The sequence below is a fragment of the Gorilla gorilla genome, chromosome 8 (genome assembly GCF_029281585.2).
Source record: "Gorilla gorilla gorilla isolate KB3781 chromosome 8, NHGRI_mGorGor1-v2.1_pri, whole genome shotgun sequence".
Lineage (NCBI taxonomy): Eukaryota > Metazoa > Chordata > Mammalia > Primates > Hominidae > Gorilla > Gorilla gorilla.
Window position 1 is genome coordinate 69,753,936 of NC_073232.2, and position 23,901 is coordinate 69,777,836.

At 37.3% G+C, this 23,901-nt stretch overlaps 1 protein-coding gene across 5 annotated transcripts in view; it reads left to right on the forward strand.

Moving 5' to 3' along the window:
- The window catches only part of ZFAND4 (zinc finger AN1-type containing 4), a 63,162-nt gene that overhangs the window by 37,076 nt on the left and 2,185 nt on the right, over positions 1-23,901 (forward strand). For 3 of the 5 annotated variants that reach the window (XM_055353114.2, XM_004049339.5, XM_063710125.1), the window contains exons 6-9: positions 1,800-1,944; positions 14,594-15,745; positions 17,054-17,108; positions 23,433-23,553. In XM_055353114.2, the coding sequence (XP_055209089.2) occupies positions 1,800-1,944; positions 14,594-15,745; positions 17,054-17,108; positions 23,433-23,553 (1,473 nt within the window). The remainder of the gene's footprint in view (positions 1-1,799; positions 1,945-14,593; positions 15,746-17,053; positions 17,109-23,432; positions 23,554-23,901) is intronic. The other 2 variants (XR_008669035.2, XR_010135217.1) reach the window with 1 other exon arrangement.

A 23,901-nucleotide genomic window follows, 5' to 3' on the forward strand; every position in this document is an offset into this window, starting at 1 on the left:
AGTGCCTGGCAGAGCAGGCATTCAGTAAATGGCAGGCAATGTTATTACTTCAGTGTTGTACTTGTGTCAGTTATCATACTGTGGTAGCCATGCTGTAGTAGGTAACTGTGGCTGTCACAAGTCAAGCACCACAGACTGAATTGGTTGTGGAGACCAGTCCTACATTCTTCCTTCAGATGCTACCCATGCGTGTAGTGCGTGTAATTAACCCACAGTTTCAGAACATTTCATGTTGCACCATATAAAATTTAGGAATGGGGCTGTCTGCTCTCTTTTTTGGCCTTGTGTGACAATATGTGCTTCAGAAACATTAAGGAATATACCCCATTAAGGCTGTCCTAAATTGCTTCCATTTCTTACAACCATATAAAACGGGAAATTTTCCTCATACTTCCATAGTGTAGATAACCTAGTTTTCCTATAAGTAAATCTGCATAGAAACTAATATGTATTCTTATTTTGCTTTATTTAAAGTTTTAATCGTTTTCCAAATGTGCCAAGCTTGTGTTTTATCAAATCCTTGCCATTCTAATTTTCCCATTATAGAAAAAATAAATTAAATTTCAAAATCTTTGTGTTCAGTTCATCAAACATTTATTGGCTATGTGCCAAGCACTGTGCCTGGTGCAGACTCAGAAGATAAAGTCTAATATCTGCTTTCAACTTGCTTACATGTGGGGGAATAAGGGGCAAAACAAACATGTAAGTATAAATATGAGGATCGTGTGATACATCATTATATTATACAATCAAAGAGGAAGGGCTCCAAATATTAATTACATTGAAATATGAATAACGTCGCTGTGGTTGATCAGTAATTGAAATGTTTAACCTGTTTAATAGCTTGTATCATGACTTGACTGGATGTGTTTTTTCATGTTAAAATCTATGCTATTCTAGGTTTTTACATTTTCAAACACACTTAGAAAAATTTAAAGTTATCTCTACTTAAAAAAATTTATTGGCTGGGCGCGGTGGCTCACACCTACAATCCCAGCACTTTGGGAGGCCGAGGTAGGCGGATCACGAGGTCAGGAGATTGAGACTGTCCTGGCTAACACAGTGAAACCCTGTCTCTACTAAAAATACAAAAAATTATCTGGGCGTGGTGGCACACACCTGTAGTCCCAGCTACTCGGGAGGCTGAGGCAGGAGAATCGCTTGAACCCGGGAGGCAGAGGTTGCAGTGAGCCGAGATTGCGCCATTGCACTCCAGCCTGGCGACAAGAGTGAGACTGTCTCAAGAAAAAAAAAATGTTTTTTGCTCCTTAAGAATAGAAAATGTTCTGATGACACCTGTGTATGAATTCTTTTTTTTTTTTTTTTTTTTTTTTTTTTTTAGTGAGAATCCCCTCAGGATGACTAAAAATCTGTACTTCTCTCCCGTGCCAAATTTAAAAAAATTCTGATTCATGGAAATCTCATCAGCCTGTTGTCTGGGTTGCACAATTATCAGCCTTGGCTGATAAAATGAAATCAGACATTCTCATGGAAATGGATTTTGCCTCTTTGGGAATGATATGGCAGGTGTCAAAACATCTTCATTTATGATATACTGAATTCAGAGAAGCTCAGCTATACTAGATTTTCAGTAATCCTAGATCATAATATTTATTCCCATTTCATTTTTTCTTTTAAGAAGTACATTCTTTGAAATATATTTTCCTGACATTAACATTGACAAAATGGATGTAGTGTTTTATCATTATAACTTCTATAGATTGCTGTTTCATATAGAGCATTTTTAGTCACTGAGCAGGTATCAGAAAAATTTCAAGTAGTTATTGTTTTCTTTGCAGTGGTGGTTCTATGTATAATTCAGATACAGATGAGGATGAAGAAACTGAGCCTTCTTCTGGGCAACAGATAATTGAAAATTCAATAACTATGAATAAGATGAAGCTGCTGAAGGCTAAGATGAAGAACATGAATCTCAGCAAAAAGGTGAAGCTGTTGGCATTTGACCAGGCTTATCTCTAGCTTACCCCTGCAGAGCACTCAGCAATGAGGTCTGTTGGTCATTGTGAAAAAATTATAAAGTATTATTCATTTCAGGTTTCTGGCCTCAGTTATTTATTAAACTTCTAAAAGGGATAAATTGGATTTTTTGGATTAGAAGCACACCTGAAGGGATTATACTGCACTTAACATAATTCATCATTTTAAAGATCATTCTGGGTCTAAGAAGGATAAAAAAAGAGAGCTTAATCTGGCAATAATTACTTTTTAAAATATGTTAATATTTATTTATTATGGATAAAGATATCTACTATTTAGTAGATAGTGCCAGTTTTTTCCAAAGTGATTGAACCAATTTACATTCTTTACAACAGTGAATGAGAGTTGCCATTTTCCCATATTCTTACCAGTATTTGGCATGGTCCTTTGTAATTTGTGTAATCCTACTTTGTTTGTGGTGGCATCACATTGTGGTTTTGATTGCATTTCTCTGATGAGACCTGGAAGGTTGAGCACCTTTCATATGTTTATTGGGCATTTGGATACCCTTTTTAATAAAACACCTATATTTTTCCATTTTTCTATTGGGTTGTATGTTTTTTGTTACAGATTTTTTTTGGAGTTTTATATATATTCTAGATAAAAGTCCTTTGTTTCATATTACCACTTTATTGCTTTCCTTTTTATTCTATTAATGGCTCCCTTCCTTTTCATGTATAATAAAATTCAAAAATCTTTAATATACTACTTGACGAATTTTTACATTTATATACACTCATGTAGACACAACCCAAATTAAAATAGGACCTTTCACTCCAGAATGTTTCCTCATAATATTTCCTAGTTAATATGTACCTGTTCCTACTCTCAGAAATAACGACTGTTCTTACATCTATTACCGTAAATACTTTTTTCCTATTCCTGAAATTTATATAAATGAAATCATAGAGAATATGGTCTGGTTTCTTTTGTTAAAAATATTTGTTTGATTTATCCATGTGGTTGTATGTATCAGTTAATTCTTTTTTATTGTTGTGTACTGTTGTACTATGTGATTGATTTACCTCAATTTGCTTCTCTTCCTTTTGATGGACATTTGAGTTGTCTCTAGCTTTTGGCTTTTATCAATAAACTTCCTTTGAATATTCTCATACATTCTTTCGTGGACATAGCACTTGTTTCTTTGGAGCATATACCTAGCAATGGACTTTCGGAGTCAGAGGGAAGATACATGTTTAACTTTAGTATTATGCCAAACAATTTTGCCAAGCATTTTTTGTTTTTTTTGTTTTTTTGTTTTTTGTTTTTTTTCTTTTTTGAGACAGAGTCTTGCTCTGTCACCCAGGCGCTATCTCGGCTCACTGCAAGCTCTGCCTCCCGGGTTCACGCCATTGTCCTGCCTCAGCCTCCTGAGTAGCTGAGACCACAGGCGCCTGCCACTACGCCGGGCTAATTTTTTTTTTTGTTGTTTGTATTTTTAGTAGAGACGGGGTTTCACCGTATTAGCCAGGTTGGTCTCGATCTCCTGACCTCATGATCTGACTGCCTCGACCTCCCAAAGTGCTGGGATTACAGACATGAGCCACCGCGCCCGGCCAATTTTGCCAAGCATTTGAACCAATTTACACTCTTCCCAGCAACGTGAGAGTTCTAGTTTATGCCACATTCTTGTCAACACTTGATATTGTCAGTCCTTTTAATTTTAACCATTCTGGTGACTGTGTAAATGGTTTTCTTTTATATTTCTCTAATGAGGAATAATATTGACTTTTCATATGATTATTAACCATTAAGATACGTTTTTTATGTGAAGTGCCTGTTCAAGTCTTTTGCTTATTTTTAAATTGAGTTCTCTGCCTTTTGCTTACTGATTTCTAGGCATCTTTATATACTATGGGTACAAGTCCTTTGTCAGATATATGGGTTGCAGATACTTCTAACACTCTATGGTGGCTTGTTCTTTTACTTTCTTATTCTTTGGGTGAATGTTTTTAATTGTATTCTAATTTATCAGTTTTGTTTTGCTTTTTTTTTTTTTTGAGACAGAGTCTCGCCCTGTTGCCGAGGCTGGAGTGCAGTGGTGTGATCTCTGCTCACTGCAACCTCCACCTCCTGGGTTCAAGCGATTCTTCTGCCCCAGCCTCCCAAATAGCTGGGATTACAGGTGCGCATCTCCACGCCCGGCTAATTTTTGTATTTTTAGTAGAGACGGGGTTTCACCTTGTTGGTCAGGCTGGTCTTGAACTTCTGACCTTGTCATCCGCCCACCTCGGCCTCCCAAAGTGCTGGGATTACAGGCATGAGTCACTGCACCCAGCTTGCTTTTATGATTATCATTTTTGATAACCTTTTGATGAAATATTTTCCTACCACAGGTCTTAAAGCTTTATGATTGTTTTTCTCTCACTTAGGTTTAGTCCAGCTGAAATTTTTTTTTTTTTGAGACGGAGTCTTGCTGTGTCTCCAGGGTGGACTGCAGTGGCACAATATTGGCCCACTGCAACCTCCACCTCCTTGGTTCAAGTGATTCTCCTGCCTCAGCCTCCTGAGTAGCTGGGACTACAGGCATGTGCCACCATGCCTGGCTATTTTTTGTATTTTTAGTAGAGATGGGGTTTTGCCATGTTGGCCAGGCTGGTCTCAAACTCCTGACCTCAGGTGGTCCTCCTACCTTGGCCTCCCAAAGTGTTGGGATTACAGGAGCGAGCCACCGCGCCCAGCTGAAATTTTTTTGATACAACGTAAAATGGGGTAAAGATCTTTTTTTTTTTTCTGATGGGGAACAATTGACTTAGCTCTATTAAGAAAAAAAATCCTTTCTTCACAGTCCTAAATGTTTATGCACTTAATAATAGAACTTCAAAATACATGAAGCAAAAACTACAAAGAAATAAACAAATACTTTTGTTGAAAGATTTCTACATCCCACTCTCAAAAATCGATGGAACAGATAGAAAATCAGTGAAGGATTTAGGAGACTTGAACAACACTAATCAACCTACTTGACCCAACTGACATTTACAGTATGCTCTACCCAAAACAGCAGAGTACACATTTCTTTTTAAGTGCATGTAGAACATTTACCAGGGTAAACCATATTGTGTGCCATAAAACAGGCTCAATTTTCTTTTTTTTTTTTTTTGAGACAGAATCTTGCTCTGTCCCTCAAACTGAAGTTCAGTGGCACAGTCTCGGCTCACTACAATCTCCACCTCCCAGGTTCAAGTGATTGTCCTACCTCAGCCTCCTGAGTAGCTGGGACGACAGGCTCATGCCACCATGCCTGGCTAATTTTTTGTATTTTTAGTAGAGACGGGGTTTCACCATGTTGGTCAGGTTGGTCTTGAACTTCTGACCTCAAGCAATCCGCCTTTCTTGGCCTCCCAAAGTGCTGGGATTACAGGTATGAGTCACTGCGCCTAGACCAGTTTCAAATAAATTATAAAAGATTCCAAATAATACAAAAATGCTCTCTGATTACAATGGAATAAAATTAGAAATTAATAATAGATATGTGGAAAACCTTCTGATATTTGAAAATAACACACTTCTAAGTAACTGATAGTCAAGAAGTCCAAAGAGAAATAAGTATTTTTTCACTGAATAAATATATTCTGATATTGTGATGAACTGATTTTTTAAAAATATGAAATAGTCTTGCATTGTTAGAATGAACCATTCTTGGTTGTGATGTATTTTTCATTTCTTTAGATTTAAATTATTAATATTTTCTTTAGGATTTTTGCATTACGATTTCGTTCATGAGAGAAATTTTGATCTATATTTTTCTTTTCCAATATACAGTAAGGTTGAAAGAATTTTACCATGAACACTTATTTATCTAATATCTAGATTCTACCATTAAAATTTTTTAAATTTTATTTTTGTGGTAAAATACATATGTCATAAAATTATCTTAACCATCTTAAGTGTACAAACAGTTCAGTAATGTTAAGTGTATAACACAGTGTTGTGCAACCAATCTCCAGAAGTTTTTTATCTTGTAAAATTGTCATAACGTGTCAGAATTTCCTTCCTTTTTAAGGCTGGATAATATTTCATTGTATGGCTATATACCACACCTTTTTAATCCATTCATTCCTCAATGTATACTTGGATTGCCCCCATCTTTTGGCTATTGTGAATAATGGTGCTATGAACATAAGTATACAAATATGTCTTTGAGACCCTACTTTCAATGTTTTCTTTTAGTAGTTTCATAGTTTCAGATCTTAGAGTTAAGTCTTTAGTTCATTTAGATTTGATTTTTGTATATGGTAAAAGATAAGGGGTCTAATTTCATTCTTCTGCATGTGGATCCAGTTTTCCCAACATTATTTATTGAAGAGACTATCCTTTCCCCAGTGTATGTTCTTGGCACCTTTATCAAAAATAAGTTCACTGTGGGTCTGTGGACTTGTTTCTAGGTTCTCTGTTCTTTTCCATTGGTTGTGCATCTATGTTCATGTCAGTACTGTGCTGTTTTGGTTACTGTAGCTCTGTAGTATAATTTAAAGTCAGATAATTGTGATTCTTCCAGTTTTTTTTTTTTTTTGCTTAGATGGCTTTGACTATTCTGTGTCTTTTGTGGTTCCATGTAAATTTTAGGATTATTTTTTCTGTTTCTGTGAAAAATGTCGTTGGTATTTTGATAGAGATTATGTTGAATTTGGATTGCATTGGGTGGTATGGACATTTTAACAATATTAATTCTTCCAACTCATGAACATGGAATATTTTTTCATATTTTTGTGTCGTCCAATGTTTTATAGCTTTCATTATAGAGATCTTTCACTTTTTTAGATAAGTTTATTCCTAGGTATTTTATTTTACTTTATTTGTAGCTATTGTAAATGAGATTACTTTCTTGATTTTTTTAGATTATTGTTGGTATATAGAAATGCTACTGGGTTTTGTACGTTGATTTTGTATCCTGCAACTTTACTGAATGTGTTTATCAGTTCTAATCGTTTTTTGGTGCAGTCTTTCAGTTTTTCCAAATACAAGATCATATTATCTGCAATCAAGGATAATTTGACTTCCTTCTTTCAAATTTGTATGCCCTTTATTTCTTTCTCTTGTCTGATTTCTCCAGCTAGGACTTCTAGTACTAGTACTTCTTTTCATTTAGGGTTCCTGATGATAAATTCTCTCAGCATTTGTCTGAAAACTTATTTTAACTTTTTAATTTTGAGAAATGTTTAATTCTTTTTTTTTTTTTTTTGAGATAGAGTCTCGCTGTTGCCCAGGCTGGAGTGCAGTGGTGTGGTCTCGGCTCACTGCAACCTCCACCTCCTGGGTTCAAGCGATTCTCCTCCCTCAGCTTCCCGAGTAGCAGTAGGTGGGACTACAGGCATGCGCCACCATGCCCAACTAATTTTTGTATTTTTAATAGAGATGGAGTTTCACCATGTTGGCCAGAATGGTCTTGATCTCTTGACCCCGTGATCTGCCTGCCTCGGCCTCCCAAGGTGCTGGGATTATAGGCATGAGCCACCGTGCCTGGCTGAGAAATGTTTAATTATTTAGAAATGTTATAAGACTAGATTCATCAATTAATATTTTCCCACATTCACTTTCTGTTTGGATTTTTCTTTAGCTGATCTATGTGCGAGTTAGATATCATGACACTTCCCCTAAATACTTTATTTATTATGTATCTCCTAAGAATAAGGGCCACTTTTTACATGATTATGATACAGTTACCATACTCATTTATGATTGATACACATTATGTCATCTATATTCATATTTCCCAGGTCTTAATAATGTGCTTAATAGCATTTTATATTGTTTTTAATCTGGGATCCAATCAAGAATGATGCATTGCATTTTGTTGTAATGTTTTCATAGTCTCCTTTTATACAAAACTGTTTCTAAGCCTTATTTGGACATGCGTGTAAGATATTTCTGAAGAATATAGATCAGTTGTTTTGTAAAATATTCTTCAATTTGGAGATTTGGCTGTTTCATTATGATTAGATGAAATTTGAACATTTTTGGTAGGAATATTACACAGATGATTTATTCTTCTCAGTGCAACACATCAGAAGGCACATAATGTTAATTTGTAGTAGTTTCTTTTTCGTTTTTTTTTTAAAGAAAATTTGCAATTTTAGTTGGTATTTCCTCATTAGTCCAAGAGTATTTTAATATATTTTGAAAATGTTCTGGTGGCAGAGGCTTTTTGGTTTTTCTTTTTCTTTTCTTTTTTTTAGAGGTGGGAGTCTCACTATGTTACTGAACTCCTGGGACCAAGGGATCTTCTCATTTCAGCCTCCCACGTAGCTGGGACTATGTGTGCAGCACCATGCCGGGCTTGATTTTTCATTGTTTTTAATTTCTAGTTTTATTGCATGGAACTCAGAGAATGTTGTTTGTATTTCTACTTTATAGCATTTTATTCTTTGGGATCTAATAGCACTTTTCATGAATATATACCTCAGAAGACAGTTTATTCTCTATCAAAAAGGTAAAAGTTTGCTAGATATTTATAAGATAGACCTTATTAAAGTTTTTTTTTTTTTGTCAACTTGATCTGTCTTAGAATGAGAATGGTAATAGATGAAGGTCTATTATTCATAGGTTTCTGTGTATTTCTCTTTTCATTTCTCATACTTTTTGCTGTAAGAAAGTGGTAGTTGTGTAATTTGGTACATAAATATTAATAACATATTTTCACTGTGTTGCTAGTTACAAAAGTAGTGAAATGTTTCATCTCTATCACATTCACTGACTTTCCCCTTGAATTTTCCTTGCCTGATATCAGGCCCATACCTACTGGTATCTTCTTGGTTTCATTTGCTTGGTATACCTTTTCCCATGTCTCTATTTATTAACTTTTAAGTTACTTTGTTTTACATATTTCCTTTATATACAGTATAGAGTTGGTTTTTGCTTTGTGAGCCAGCTTGAAATTTTAAAACAGGTAACTTAATCACGTTTATATTTATTGATATGACTTCATATTTGGTCTTAAATGTCTTATTTTGTTATACTTACAGTTTCCTTCTCTATGCTTTCTTTTGTGTGTATCTGTATATATGAATGTGTAAGTGTATATTTTTTGGTATTTCAGAAGGCTTTTGCATTTTGTTTTATTGATTCACTTTACATTAATACTATTTATCATGTTCTTGATCTGCCTTTTCCTTATTTAACCTTCTCTTATTTGCTAGCTTTAAATATCCTTTGACTCCTAATTACTAAGTGAAAATCAGTGAACTTATTTTTTTCTCTTCTCTCCTCATCCTCTCATTAAAAATTTTTTTCTACTTTTTTAAAGAAAACATAGCCTTTACAAATAATTTTTCTTTCTACTCACTCTTATTTTAGTTTTAATTTTATTCCATCCTTTTTATTTATTCACTTATTTATTTTGAGATGGAGTCTTGCCCTGTCAGCCAGGCTGGAGTGCAATGGCACGATCTTGGCTCACTGCAACCTGTGCCTCCTGGGTTCAAGCAATTCTCCTGCCTCAGTCTTCTGAGTAGCTAGGATTACAGGTGTGTGCCACCACGCCCGGCTAATTTTTTTTTGTATCTTTAGTAGAGACGGGGTTTCACCATGTTGGCCAGGCTGGTCTCGAACTCCTGACCTTGTGATCCACCCACCTTGGCCTCCCAAAGTGCTGGGATTACAGGCATGAGCCACCATGCCTGGCCAATTGTATTCCATTCTTATGATCAGTCTTTTTGCTGTAGGTTTCCCCATACGTTTTGGTTAGAAGAAGCTCATCTGAAGTCCTCAAGAAAGGCTTGTAGGTACAGTAATTCTTGAATTTTTCGATGTTCAAACCCTTTTCTTTACACTTAACATTTTTATTTGTTTTTACCATTATGTATGATATTAATTGTAGGTTTTTCTTCTATTTTTGTATTTTCCTATTTTCATTGATACGTAATAGATATATTTTCAGGGTACATGTGATAATTTAATACATGAATATAATTTGCAAACATCAAATCAGTGTAATTGGGATATCCATAACCTTAAATATTCATCTTTTTTTAATGCTAGAAACATTAGCCTTAATCCTTACATGATGGCTTGCCTGGATATAAAATGTTTGATTCACATCTTTTCCCTTGAGTTTGTCTAAAATGTTGCTCTGCTATGTTTTGCTTTTTATATTGCCATTGAGAAATCTAATTACCAATCTTTCTTTTCTCTGTAAATGATTTGGTTTTTTTGTCTGGAGAAAATGAGGATTTTTTTTCTTTTAAATGTAGTGGTTTTATTAGGATGTATCTTGGAATTAACTCTTCAGGGTCAATTTTCACTATATACTTGAGCCTTTTTAACATAAAGATTCAAGTCTTTTATTTCAGGATTATTTCTTAGAATTTATATATATATATATATATTTTTTTTTAGTACTTTGTTTTTTTGTTTTTGTTTTTTGGAATTTTTTTTTTTTTTTTTTTTGAGACGGAGTCTCTCTCTGTTGCCCAGGCTGGAGTGCAGTGGCATGATCTCGGCGCACTGCAAGCTCTGCCTCCCAGGTTCACGCCATTCTCCCGCCTCTGCCTCCGGAGTAGCTGGACTACAGGCGCCCGTCACCACGCCCAGCTAATTTTTTGTATTTTTAGTAGAGACAGGGTTTCACCGTGTTAGCCAGGATGGTCTCGATCTCCTGACCTGGTGATCCGCCCACCTCGGCCTTCCGAAGTGCTGGGATTACAGACGTGAGCCACCGCGCCCGGCCTTTGGAGCTTATTTTATACATAAGTTAGAACATCGTCGTGGTCTTTTTTTCTTTTTTTCTTTTTCTTTTTTTTTTTTTTAAAGACAGGGTCTTGCAGTGTCACCCAGGCTGGAGTGCCATAGCCTGAGCTCACTGCAGCCTCGAACTCCTGGGCTCAAGTGACCTTCCTACCTCAGCGGCATGAGATACCCCCTCTGCCCTGTTAGAACTTCTTTGTCTAATATACAACCACCTTCTCTCTTATCTTTTTAGATTGTTTATTTTATTTTTATTCTTTTGGCTGTTTTCATACATTTCCTCAGTATTTTTGTTTTTGAGACAGAGTCTTGCTCTGTCGCCCAGGCTGGAGTGCAGTGTTGCGATCTTGGCTTGCTGCAAGCTTTGTCTTCCGGGTTCATGCCATTCTCCTGCCTCAGCCTCCTGAGCTGGGACTACAGGTGCCCGCCACCACGCCTGGCTAATTTTTTTATATTTTTAGTAGAGACAGGATTTCACCCTCTTAGCCAGGATGGTCTCGATCTCCTGACCTCGTGATCCGCCTCGGCCTCCCAAAGTGCTGGGATTACAGGTGTGAGCCACCGCACCTGGCCTATACCTTTTCTCAGTATTCTTTATTAAATACTAAGTAGAATTTTAGTCTCCTGTGGGCACCTTGTAATTTAGTCTTCATTTCTGAGATGATTTTGTTTTCTGCAGAGTATTTCTGGGTTTGCTCAGCTCTCATTTCGTATCCTCCTATTACTTTTATCTATTCTGCCTTGAGTTTTTGCATTTATGATTTGATGAGATTTTAAAAAATATCTGCAAATACTAAAAGATAATTTAAGTTGGGGTATTGTGATGGAGTTTTCTTTTGTTTCATTGTTTTAGGGAGGATTTTCATTAGCTAAAATGTTCTGATTCTCATTTTCTGTTTTATTTTTATAGCAGCTTTACATGGATTTGGTCTGCCTTTTTCTATTTATTTTCTAATTGTATTTTCTATCATTTTATTTACTTAGATGAGTATTAATAGTTATATATTAATACACAGAAGTGAGGATTTTGTGTAGGGAAGTAAGTTTCTTATTTCAAGAGCATCCTCTTCCTTTGGTTAGTGAGATGCAGGTTTTTTAAATCAGTGACACACTTTTTTATTTGTTATTTTAAAAATTAATTTATTTTTATTTTTTGACATGGGGTCTTGCTCTATCATCCAGGCTGGGGTGTAGTGGCATGATCTTGACTCACTGCAACCTCTGCCTCCTGAGCTCAAGCGATCCTCCCACCTCAGCCTCCCAAGTAGCTGGGACCACAGGCTCCTGCCACCATGTCCAGCTAATTTTTTTGTATTATTGATAGAGATGGGTTTTTCTCATGTTTTCTAGGCTGGTCTTGAACTCCTGAACTCAAGCAATCTTCCCACCTTGGCCTCCCAAAGTGCTGGGATTATAGTTGTGAGCCACCATGCCTGGCTCAAATCAATGACACTCTTATTGGAGGGCAGTGTCAGTATGTTTTCTGATTTGTGATTCACTATTGTTTTTGAAGGATCCTTATTTTCCCTTTCCTGCTTCTTTCTTTACTTTTACTATCAAAGTCTCAATGGTTACCTTTTCCTTTCAATTTACCCCTTCTCCCTTCAAAAAGTGATGTCTTCTTGAAGCTACCTCCTTTATCCTGAACAACTTTAATGCCTGGTGTGGTGGCTCATGCCTGTAATCCCAGAACTTTGGGAGGCAGAGGTGGGAGGATCACTTGAATCCAGGAGTTTGAGACCAGCCTGTCAACATATGGAGACCCCATCTCTACAAAAAATATAAAAATTAGCTGGGCATGGTGATGTGTGTCTGTAGTCCCAGCTGCTCGGAGGATCGATTGACCCTGGGAGGGTGAGGCTGCAGTGAGCCATTATTGTACCACTGCACTCTAGCCTGGGTAACAGAGCCAGACCCTGTCTCAAAAAATACACATAAAAATAAAGTCACTTCCTTTTAATTTCTCAGTAGCCTGTGTTTGATATCCCATTTCTTAGATCTATTTTTAGTATCTTCATAATCAAGTGGGATTTTGTCTTTTGTGGATTTTTCTTTGTTCCATCAGCAAACCTCTCCTTTTCTTTCTTTATTTTTTTTCCCTTTTTTTTTTTTTTTTTTTTGGTGAAGCTCCATACTTCTCCATACTTTTGCCTGTCTGTCACCCCAGGCATAGGCTTTGCAGATGAGTTTCTTGGATTGGGGAATATTTTGAAGTTCATATCATATGTCTCCCAGTTTTTCTGATGCATGGGTTATGAGTGATTTTATTTGTGTATGTTGTTGATCTGTGTAGTTTTTCTGGAGCATGGAGAAATTCAGTTTTAGGCAGCTGTCATTAATTTCGACAGCCCAGAAGTCATATCCTTAATTTTTGAAGAATTTTTTGCTGGATAAAGAATTACAGGTTGGGCCAGGCGTGGTGGCTCACACCTGTAATCCCAGCACTTTGGGAGGCTGAGATGGGTGAATCACCTGAGGTCAGGGGTTTGAGACCAGCCTGGCCAACATAGAGAAACCCCATCTCTACTAAAAATACAAAAATTACCTGGACATGGTGGCGGGTGCCCGTAATCCCAGCTACTCAGGAGGCTGAGGCAGGAGAATTGCTTGAACCCGGGAGGTGGAGGCCTGAGATTGTGCCATTGCACTCCTGCCTAGGCGACAACTCTGTCTCTAGGATAAAAACATCTATAGGAGCCAGCTCATCTTTCCAAGGTTTCTTCCTTCTTAGCTCCTCTAATTTTTCTTGCCTCAGTTGGTATCCACTGAATTATCCAGCTTTTCTTATATTTTCATATATTTTATATCTTCTGTAAGTGGGAGCATTGGTATGTCATAAGGTATTCCATCCCATCCTCATGCCTGCTTGCTACCATTTTTGCTTATTTTTAAGAGCTAGATTTCTTGTGTTTAGTTCTCAACTTTATTCATAAGATCTTGAATTTTTGTGGTACTTTTTTAAAAATCTGCCGTGCCAGAGGGCACCAAGACCACCCCAGGTGTGATGGTTTGCTAGGAAGATTCACAGGGCTGTAGTATGTTGTTGTGTATAGTTGTACTTATTACAGCAAAAAGATACAAGGCAAAATCAGCAAAGGTAAAAGGTGCATAGAGCCACGTCTGGAGGAAACCAAGTGCAAGCTTCCTAGAGTCCTCTTTCAGTGGAGTCTCATGAGATGTGCTTAGTCCTCTATCAATGAGTTGTAACAATATATGTGAAATGTTGTTTACTGGGGAGGCTCATTAGAGACTCTGTGCCCAGGGATTTTACTGGGCCTCTTCGTTGTAGGCACCCTCTGCCTAGCATTTGCGGTTCAGACTCCCAAAAGGAAAGCAAGTGTTCATCATGAACTGTATTATTGCATAAATAGTTTGGCACAATGAACAACTCTTATCAGTTAGGTTCATGGGAACCCTCCTGAACCTCCTGAAATAGATGTTCCCAAAAGCCAGCCAAAGGCCAGTGTTGCCAGCAAGTCTTTTCAAGGATAGCAGTTTAGCCCTTTTAACTTTTTTTTTTTTTTAGGATTGATAACTTTTTTTCTGTGTACCAGTCCAATGAAACATTTATTCAACATAGTAGGAAAAATTGTTGGAGATCTAAAATAGGTCAGCAATGTCATATCTAATATAATCAGTTCATTTTCTTTGTAGTAAAACTCTGAGAAACAGCAGTAAGGAAATAAAACAAAATTATTTTTCTTTAATATTCCCAGAAAAGTATACTCAGTGAAGGAAAATAGCATCTTCTCTATCATAATCTTAAGATTTTATTCTTCTTAAACATTTTAAATTGAGATAGTAAAAATGCTAGTATGTTATGGTAAGTAACATTTTCTTCCTTCGCTAATTTTTGTTAATGGGCAGAGAAAATGACTGTGTAAAGAAACTGTATATTCATTCCTTTTAGCCTAAGAAAGCTGTCAAGATAAAACCTCACCCACCTGTAGCTCCTCGACCTTCTAGTGGTTCCACTGCACCATCTCGCCACCGATTGTTAAGGGTCCTCCCCAACATTGGTCAATCTTGTTCACCTGCTTTTGGGAATGCATATCTGCCCGAAATCTCCAGGAATGGAATTTCAAGTTTGGCAACTCAACTCTCTGCTGAGAGATCCATACCTTCCATCACTGGTGAATTTGTTAAGGAAGATAATAGCTGGGAGAATAACACACTGTCTCACTTCAGTAGCAATGTCAAACTACCTCCTCAGATACCCCATTTGGAGTTGGGAAATGACCAGGAGCTTGCTGACTCTGTTCTCCATCTTGGATCATCGCTGCCTAGGCAAACAAAACATTTTTTAGGAAACTTGCCATCTAGTAATGAGAACATTGTCTTACCTTCAGAAGAATGTGTAACCGAACAATCACTTCTACCTAAAGTGGGCTCACTGGCTTCATTTGCAGAAGGAAATGCTGATGAACACAGCAGCGGCTTAGAAGGTGCGTGCAAAGTGAATCCGGAGTTGCTACTCACTAATGCTGACAAAGGGTTGAAAGCTCCAGAGCAGCATCTCAAGCATGTTGCAGGAGTGCTGAATGGGGAATCAGTAGAGACTTCAGTTCTTAACTACCGGGAATTAAGTCCTCACAAGAATAGACTCTTGTCACCTCTTCGCTGTTCTGCACCAATATCGCTACATAATTCTCTGGTGAAACCAGAGAGACAGTCCAAATGTTTTGAGTTTGGGAAGCTACAGCCTTCTTCTCAGTCACTGGATGTTCAAAACATAACTGATTCTTCTTTCTCTAGGACTACTTGCTTTCAAGGTGTTAAAGTTGATTCACTTGGGAAAAGATCTGATGTTATTTCCAAAGTTGAGGCTCGGGATATCACAGAAATGACTAACAAGGCTTCCAAAGAGCCTGTTGGTTGTGTAAATAATGTCAGTTTTCTTGCCTCACTGGCCGGGAGCACAAGCAGAAATAGATTACAGAGCACACGTGGGGCAGGCAGGCTTCAGAACTCTGGAACTGGGCTGTCTACAAACCTCCAGCATTTTCAGGAAGAAAACTTTAGGAAAAGTTCTCCCCAGTTAGAACATACAGGAGTTTTTTTGGTCAGTATTTTCCTTTCAACATGCTCTAGTAGTTATCCTTGTAGTGATTCAACTTATTTAAAGTTTGTTTTTTGTTTACATAAATAAGGAAGGCTAAGATTAGATTATTTTCATAAATTTATCTGAAAATGTTTATTTAGTTTGTATAAAATCTTGATAGTTGAATTTTGAATGCTGTTTTAGTCCTGAAATGAGAACAGTAATTTGAACATAAGTTAATGTAAACAGTTTATCAGATATGTATGTATATGTTGAACTCCTCAAACTCCTGGGCTCAAGCAATCCTCCTGCCTTAGCCTCCTGAGTAGCTGGGAATATAGGAACATGCCAATACACCCATATTTTCAAATACATATTAAAAATATGTATTTTTAAATGCTAAATGTTTTTAATGTTTTTTTCCATCCCAAGTAAGAACTTTTTATTTGAGTCATCAAATTTCACTCTCTCTCTCCCTTTTTTTTTTTTTTTTTTTTGAGACGGAGTCTCGCTCTTTCACCCAGGCTGGAGTGCAATGGCGCTATCTCAGCTCACTGCAAGCTCTGCCTCCCGGGTTCACGCCATTCTCCTGCCTCAGGCTCCCGAGTAGGTGGGACTACAGGCACCTACCACCACGCCCGGCTAATTTTTTTTGTATTTTTGGTAGAGACGGGGTTTCACTGTGTTAGCCAGGATGGTCTCGATCTCCTGACCTCGTGATCCACTCGCCTGGGCCTCCCAAAGTGCTGGGATTACAGGCGTGAGCCATTGCGCCCGGCCTTTTTTTTTTGAGACAGGGTCTCACTCTGTCATCCAGGCTGGAGCACAGTGGCATAATCATGGTTCACTGCAGCCTTGACCTCCAGTGCTCAAGCAATCCTCCCACCTCAGTCTCTTGAGTCCCTGGGACTACAGGCACATGCTACCATGCCTGGCTAACTTTTATATTCTTTGCAGAGATGGGGTTTCACCATGTTGCCCAGGCTGCTCTCAAACTCCTGGAACACAGTGGTGCAATCACAGCTCGCTGCAGCCACGACGTCCCAGGCTCAAGCAATCCTCTCACCTCAGCTTCCTAAAGTGCTGGGATTACAGGCATGAGTCACAGCACCCGGCAAATTTTACCCTCTTAAAGATAAATAATAAGCACGATATTGCTAGATGTGGAATCAGGTTCTGAGTTAGTTTAATTAAACAAAAATTGGAATAAATAATTTAAAATGAAAGTCCAACAGCATCTTAGTGATAAAGTACAAGTATTTCATGTTTGTTGATCATTTCTATTCTTCATTGACTCACCTCTATAGATGTTTTGTGTTTTAATTGTAGTCTACCCATGGTGTTGGAATGAATGGAAATAATGCAGCAGCAGGGAAAAGCGTAGGTAAGCTACAGATAATTTTGAAAACAATACAAGGCTGATAATTACATAATTATGCATCCGGTTGAATTTTCAAAGAGAAATGGGAAGAACCTTCTCTGTGGCATGTACAGAGTAAATTCTGTCTCTAAATGCTTTTTCCAATTAAGGATAATTATGAGAACGGACTGTAGGACATATATAAAGAATAAAACAAAAATTGAAATTGAAGTATATTATCTTGGAAGAGGTGTTATCTATGTCAGAAAAACCCACAAGATTATTGAAGAATGAACATGTAATTCCCAACCACCTTAGTTGCTGGCCACTCTAGAGCCATGTGGGTTTTGAAGAATTACCCTAGAAAGATGTCTTTCAACATCATGGCCAAACATCAGAGGTGGTGGTAAGAATCTCTTTTTGATGAACTAGTCATTTCTGGATAAAACAAAGGGATAGTCTGTAGGGCCAGCCCTTTCCAAGGCCTAGTAGTGGAAGTGACTATAACATTAGCACTTCTTTCTACCAGTATGGTAACACATTAAAGATGCACCGGCCAGTCATTATTTTCAAGGAGGAAGGAAGCCATCTTTTTAAATGTTTTAATACCCAGACCAGGGATGGGAAACTCATTACCAAAGATGTGCCACCTTTGTAGCCTCAAGGTTTTAAAAGATACCTTATTTGTTATGGTTGTCATGTGGGTTTTATGTTTTTATTGAAGACATTTAGGGTTTGTTTTTCATTCCTATGTAAGGCCCAAGGTTATAAAGTCATAATCTATTTTCACATTTTTTCAATTATTTTGTACCGTGGTAAAATAAACATAACATAAATTTTACTGTCATAACCATTTTTAAGTATAAAGTTCAGTGACTTTCACATTGTTGGGGATCCATCACCACCACCTTTCTCTAGAACACTTTTCATCTTACAAAACTGAAACACTCTTCCCCCTCCCACCACTCTGGCAACCACCATTTCATTTCCTGATTCAATGATTTTTTAGGTACTCTAAGTACCTATGTAAGTGGAATCAAACAGTATTTGTCTTTTTATGACTGGCTTATTTCACTTATCAGAATGTCCTCAAAGTTTACCCATGTAGTAGCATATATCAGAAATTATTTTCTTTCTGGGGCTGATACTCTATTGTGCGTGTGTGTGTACACACACACACACACACAATATACACACACACACCATATTTTGCTTATCCATTCATCTGTTAATAGACAGTTGTATTGTTTCCATGTTTTAGCTATTGTGAATAATGGTGCTGTGAACATGGGTGTACATATATGTCTTTGAGACACTACTTTCAATTCTTTAGAATATATACCCAGAAATGAAATTGCGGGATCAGAAGGTATTTCTATTTTTAATTTTTTGAGGAACCATCATATTGTTTTCCACAGTTGCTGTACCATGTTTCATTCCATCGACAGTGCAAAAGGATTCCAATTTCTCCACATCCTTGGCAACACTTGTTATTTTCCTATGTTTTTGCTAGTAGCCATCCTAATGGGTGTGAGGTGATGTCACTGTGGTTTTGATTTGCGTATCTGTGATGATTAGTGTTACTGATTATTGATTCCCTAATTAGTGAAGTTGATTTTCTAATGAGTAGTTTCATGTGCTTATTGGCCATTTGTAGATCTTCTTTGGAGAAATGTCTTTTCATGTTTTTTTTTTCCCCCAAACCAAACTGTATCCAGCTTTATTAAAGATACTTTCCATAAACAATCATGGTATTTCAGGCAGTACATGGCCAGGCAGTCGTTAACAGTATACAACAACTTTCAAACTCCCTTCTTCAACGGACTACCAAAAATCAGAAAGCCACTATAAAACCCAATGAAGTATCTGATGTTCTGAACGGGGAAAGTTTAGAGTGAGGGTTGACATTTCACATTTAGCATGTTGTTTAACAACTTTTCACAAGCTAACCCTGACTTTCAGAAAGTGAAATGAAAATGGCAGAATTTATCTGAAGATCCACAATCTAGAAATGGAACCACTGCTCTTTTGACAGGTGCTATCTCAGTGGCATCACTGGAAAGTCCAGAATGCCTGACACATTAGGAAATCCGATGCCTGACACATTAGGAAATCCAGTTTGTCTATTTTCTCCTTTTGTTACCTGTGCCTTTGGTGTCATATCCAAGAAATCACCACCAAATCCAATACCATGAAGCTTTTCCCCTATCTTTTCTTCTAGAAGTTTTATAGTTTTAGGTCTTATATTTAGGTCTTTGATCCATTTTGAGTTAATATAGAGTTAATATAGTAAGGGTTCCACTTCATTCTTTTGCATGTGAACATCCCATTTTCTTATTAACTTTTGTTGAAACACTGTCCTTCCTCATTGAATGGTCTTGGCACCCGTGTTGAAAGTCATTTGATCATGTATACGAGGATTTGTTTCTGGACTGTCTACTCATTGGTCTATGTGTCTGTTTTATGCCAGTATCACATTGTTTTTATTACTGTAATTTATTGACTTTTAATGTTATAGTTGTTGTTTTTCGTTGACACATAACTCTGTCCTGCCCTAACGCACAGCTAATCTTCTTGGAAATTTGCATTGCACCCATCCCTACTCACTCAGCTCTAGTTCAGTCTTCAGTGCTGGTTCACGTCTCACTGCTCTTCTGAAACTGCTATTGCCGTGGTCACTGACAATCTCCATAATTTCAAATCCATTGGATGCCTCCATATCTTTATCTTATTTGATTTTTGTGTCCTTCATTCTTGAAATAGTTTTTTTTTTAATTCTAGGCTATCACATTGTTATAAATTTTTACTTTTGTTTTAATCTTTTTTTAACCTCAGTTTTTGTTTGTTTGTTTGTTTGTTTGTTTTTTGTGAGATGGAGTCTCACTCTGTCTCCCAGGCTGGAGTGCAGTGGCACGATCTCGGCTCACTGCAAGCTCCACCTCCCAGGTTCACGCCATTCTCCTGCCTCAGCCTCCCGAGCAGCTGGGACTACAGGTGCCCGCCACCACGCCCGGCTAATTTTTTGTATTTTTAGTAGAAACGGGGTTTCACTGTGTTAGCCAGGATGGTCTCGATCTCCTGACGTCGGGATCCGCCCACCTCAGCCTCCCAAAGTGCTGGGATTACAGGTGTGAGCCACCGCGCCTGGCCTTAACCTCAGTTTTCTTCTGTCCTTTTTTTTTTTTTTTTAACCAGCCCTCTGCTTGTCCCCAGATATATGCTTTTTTGTTTGATTTCATTTAGATTTGAAGTATCAGCTGCTAGCTGCAGTAGAGCTGTGTAACTTGCTTCCATTTTTCTCTCACTGTAATAACTATCATTCTGAATTATCTAGAAGAGTCTATATACATTTTGATGCAAGTTTCATTTAATTGACTTCCTAGATTCCTCCATTGGTCCTCTGTTCTTTTCACTATAAGGTTTCCCTTGGAAACTGTATTCATTATTATAGATTTAGCCATTGATTTTAGGCAGACGACTACCAGCCTTGCGTCTGGAACACTGATTTATTACTTTTTGCTGCCTTTCTGTTGGGTCAGTTTTTGTAGATCCTGTTAGATGTTAGATAAAATATGAGACTAGGAAATGGCAAGCAAGTGAATTACCTCAAGTACCTTTCATCTTGTCGTGAAAAGCAACTCTTACCATCAATATGATTTTATGGGTTTTTTTCTTTATTCATCTCAGTACACATTTGAGAGAAGGCTTCAGAGAGGAGTTGATAATTGATGATGTCTTACAGGATAAGTCAAATTCTACTGGGTTGATAAGGTAGAGTTTACTTTAGAAGAGATTGCAGATGTGGAAGGACTTGGTACATCCTTCAGGGTAGGTATGACATGGTAAATTACAGTGTCTCTGGATAGTTAGAAAGGCATTATATTGGACATAATAATACCTTAAATGCCAGTCCAAGGAATTTAGATTTTTCCTGTTTATAGTGGGGAATCAATGTGTTTAGTGATGGTTCCTAGCACACAGTAGTTGCTAATAGTTTTCTCTGAATGGTAGAAGGATGTATGGAAGCTGCTCTCATAGAGTACTGCACTTATATTTTTGTGCTGCCTCATTACTGTCACTAATGTATTCTCTGTCTCTACACATTCGCAAGAGTTCTTTTTTTTTAGACAGAGTCTCGCCCTGTTACCTGATTAGGCTGAAGTGCAGTGGCATGATCTCGGCTCACTGCAACCTCTTCCTCGCGGGTTGAAGTGATTCTTCTGCTTCAGCCTCCTGAGTAGCTGGGACTACAGGCGCGTGCTACCATGCCCAGCTAATTTAAGTATTTTTAGTAGAGACGGAGTTTTACCATGTTGGCCTGACTGGTCTTGAACTGACCTCAGGTGATTCGCCCACCTTGGCCTCCCAAAGTGCTAGGATTACAGGTGTGAGCCACTGCGCCCAGCCTCACAAGAGTTCTTAAATGAAAAAAAGTATGGAGAATATCAAGTTAAGCATCCCCTAAGAAAAGAAAAAAAATGAAAATGTGACTACAGTGAATTAAATTATCATCAGAGATTCTTCCACCATTGTTTAAGGAAGAATATCCTAAGCCTGAATTTTAAAGATAGTTTCGAGTAGATTAACATTCATTGGACATCTTGTAATATATGCCTTTCTTTGGTGTCTTGTGCAAGTGCAAGTAAATATCTTTTTAAAAATATTTTAAATAATGGAATTACTCCCTCACCTTTGTGAGATGTTCTTGGTATCTCTAAGTGCACTTGAGAAAGAAAACGTTTATTAACTGAGTTGGTACCCAGGCACCATTAGGAGTCTCTCAATTGTTTCAAATTTTGTTTCTAGTTTTGGCAAGATCTGGAAGTGTATTTTAGACTGTTAATAAAGAAGATTTAATTTTGCTGGGCTTGTGTACAAATCACCTAATCTCTGTTGTGACAAAAAAAAAAAAAGACATAGAACCAATTAATTGTAAATCCAATTTTTTGAACCCTTTAAGAAATTTCAGACTTTTAGCTGCCAACTAAATACCAAGCTTAGGCCTCCTAAACCTTTTTCAGTAGTGGAGAAAAGGTCCCAGCACCATTGACACTACCAGTTTTTCCTCACTCCTTCCACTTGTTCTTGCATTCTTTCTTTGCCTCTTGCTTCTTAGCCTTTGTGTGACACCAAGCACGTGTGTATTTGTACTGTTACTTTATCAACTATGGGCAGGAACTTTGAGCCTCTCTGCTTATGACTGGGGTTTGTTGGCATTTTGATCAGTTCTAAAAGACATTTAACCTAGTAATTAAAGAAATTGATTTGGCCTGGCGTGGTGGCTCACGCCTGTAATCCCAGCACTTTGGGAGGCTGAGATGGGCGGATCATGAGGTCAGGAGTTCAAGACCAGACCAGACTGACCAAGATGGTGAAACCCCGTCTCTACTAAAAATACAAAAAAAAAAAGCTGAGCGTGGTGGTGTGTGCCCATAGTCCCAGCTACTCGGGAGGCTGAGGCGGAAGAACCACTTGAACCCGAGACACAGAGCTTGCAGTGAGCCGAGATTGCGCCACTGCACTGCAGCCTGGGCGACAGAGCAAAATGTCTCAAAAAAAAAAATTGATTTAATTCTTTCTTATATAATAACAGATGTGCTCTTATTTTTAAGGTAAAAACTCAAGTTGATACAGTAATACAGAATTCAGTAAATATTTTTGGAAAACTAGTAGTACGGTGAAATTGAGCTGTGTACTGTTAGTTACTATTATTAATATGACATTTTATGTAATTATAACATGCTTAAAACTTTCAGAGTGCTTTTTACATATATGGATTGAGTTGACCTTAAAGTGCTTATTAACCTAGAGAGAAAAATACATGTTCTATTATGTTAAAAATAAACATATTGAAGTTTTGAAAGAATAAATGACTAGCTCATGGTTTGATGAGCTGTCAGTGGTGTAATAGGACTAAAAGGCATGTTTCATGATACTCTGGTACTCCTTTTTGGTGTGAACAAACAGAATATTTATATTGCAATCATGTTCTCAGAGGTTTCATCAAATAAGATTTTGAAGCAGACATTTTTCTTTATTCTCTGTCAAAATTTGGTGTACTTTATATAAACTGATTACCATTAGAAATAATCAGGAAAGTGGTGTGTATAAAAAGTTCTAAAAATATAAGTGCTAATCAGTAGAAACCTACCACATCTTAAAAGAAATAGTTCCACTGCAACTTGACCTGTAGATTTTATAAGTAATTTTAGATATAAAAATAGCACAAATTAATTTTTATGGCATAGATATTTACTTTGATAGGACTATGTTTTGTGTTTTGCTTAATAATATTTCATGTTTAGGATTTTATGCCTGTGTTAATCAAGGTGTCCTTTCTCTAAACAGGAGAATGTACTACTCATCACCTCCCACCTGTGAAAGCCCCTCTTCAGACAAAGAAGAAAACAACAAATCATTGTTTTCTTTGTGGAAAGAAAACAGGACTGGCTAGTAGCTACGAATGCAGGCAGGTTGGCGAGCTGGAGAAGCTCAGATGCTTTCTCTGTGATAACCCAGCTTGGGGATTATGCAAAATAAAATATTTAAATTGCCTGTTTATAACATCATTAAGATGATGTTCAATAGCTATCTTCAGTTGAACTTCTAATTGGCTGAAGTAAAGAGCAAGTAGATAGCTCATGGGTTTCCAAAAGACAAAAACAGATCCTTCCTTGTCCTTTAAGTTAGGAGGTTTAAACCAATCTGAGAGTGTACCTTTTTCGTCTTATGATGAACCTGCTTGGATTTTGTTTGAGTGGCACCTTGGAAGAACCCCTCCCTGAATATTCTATTAAAAATTTAATAAAAAAATTAA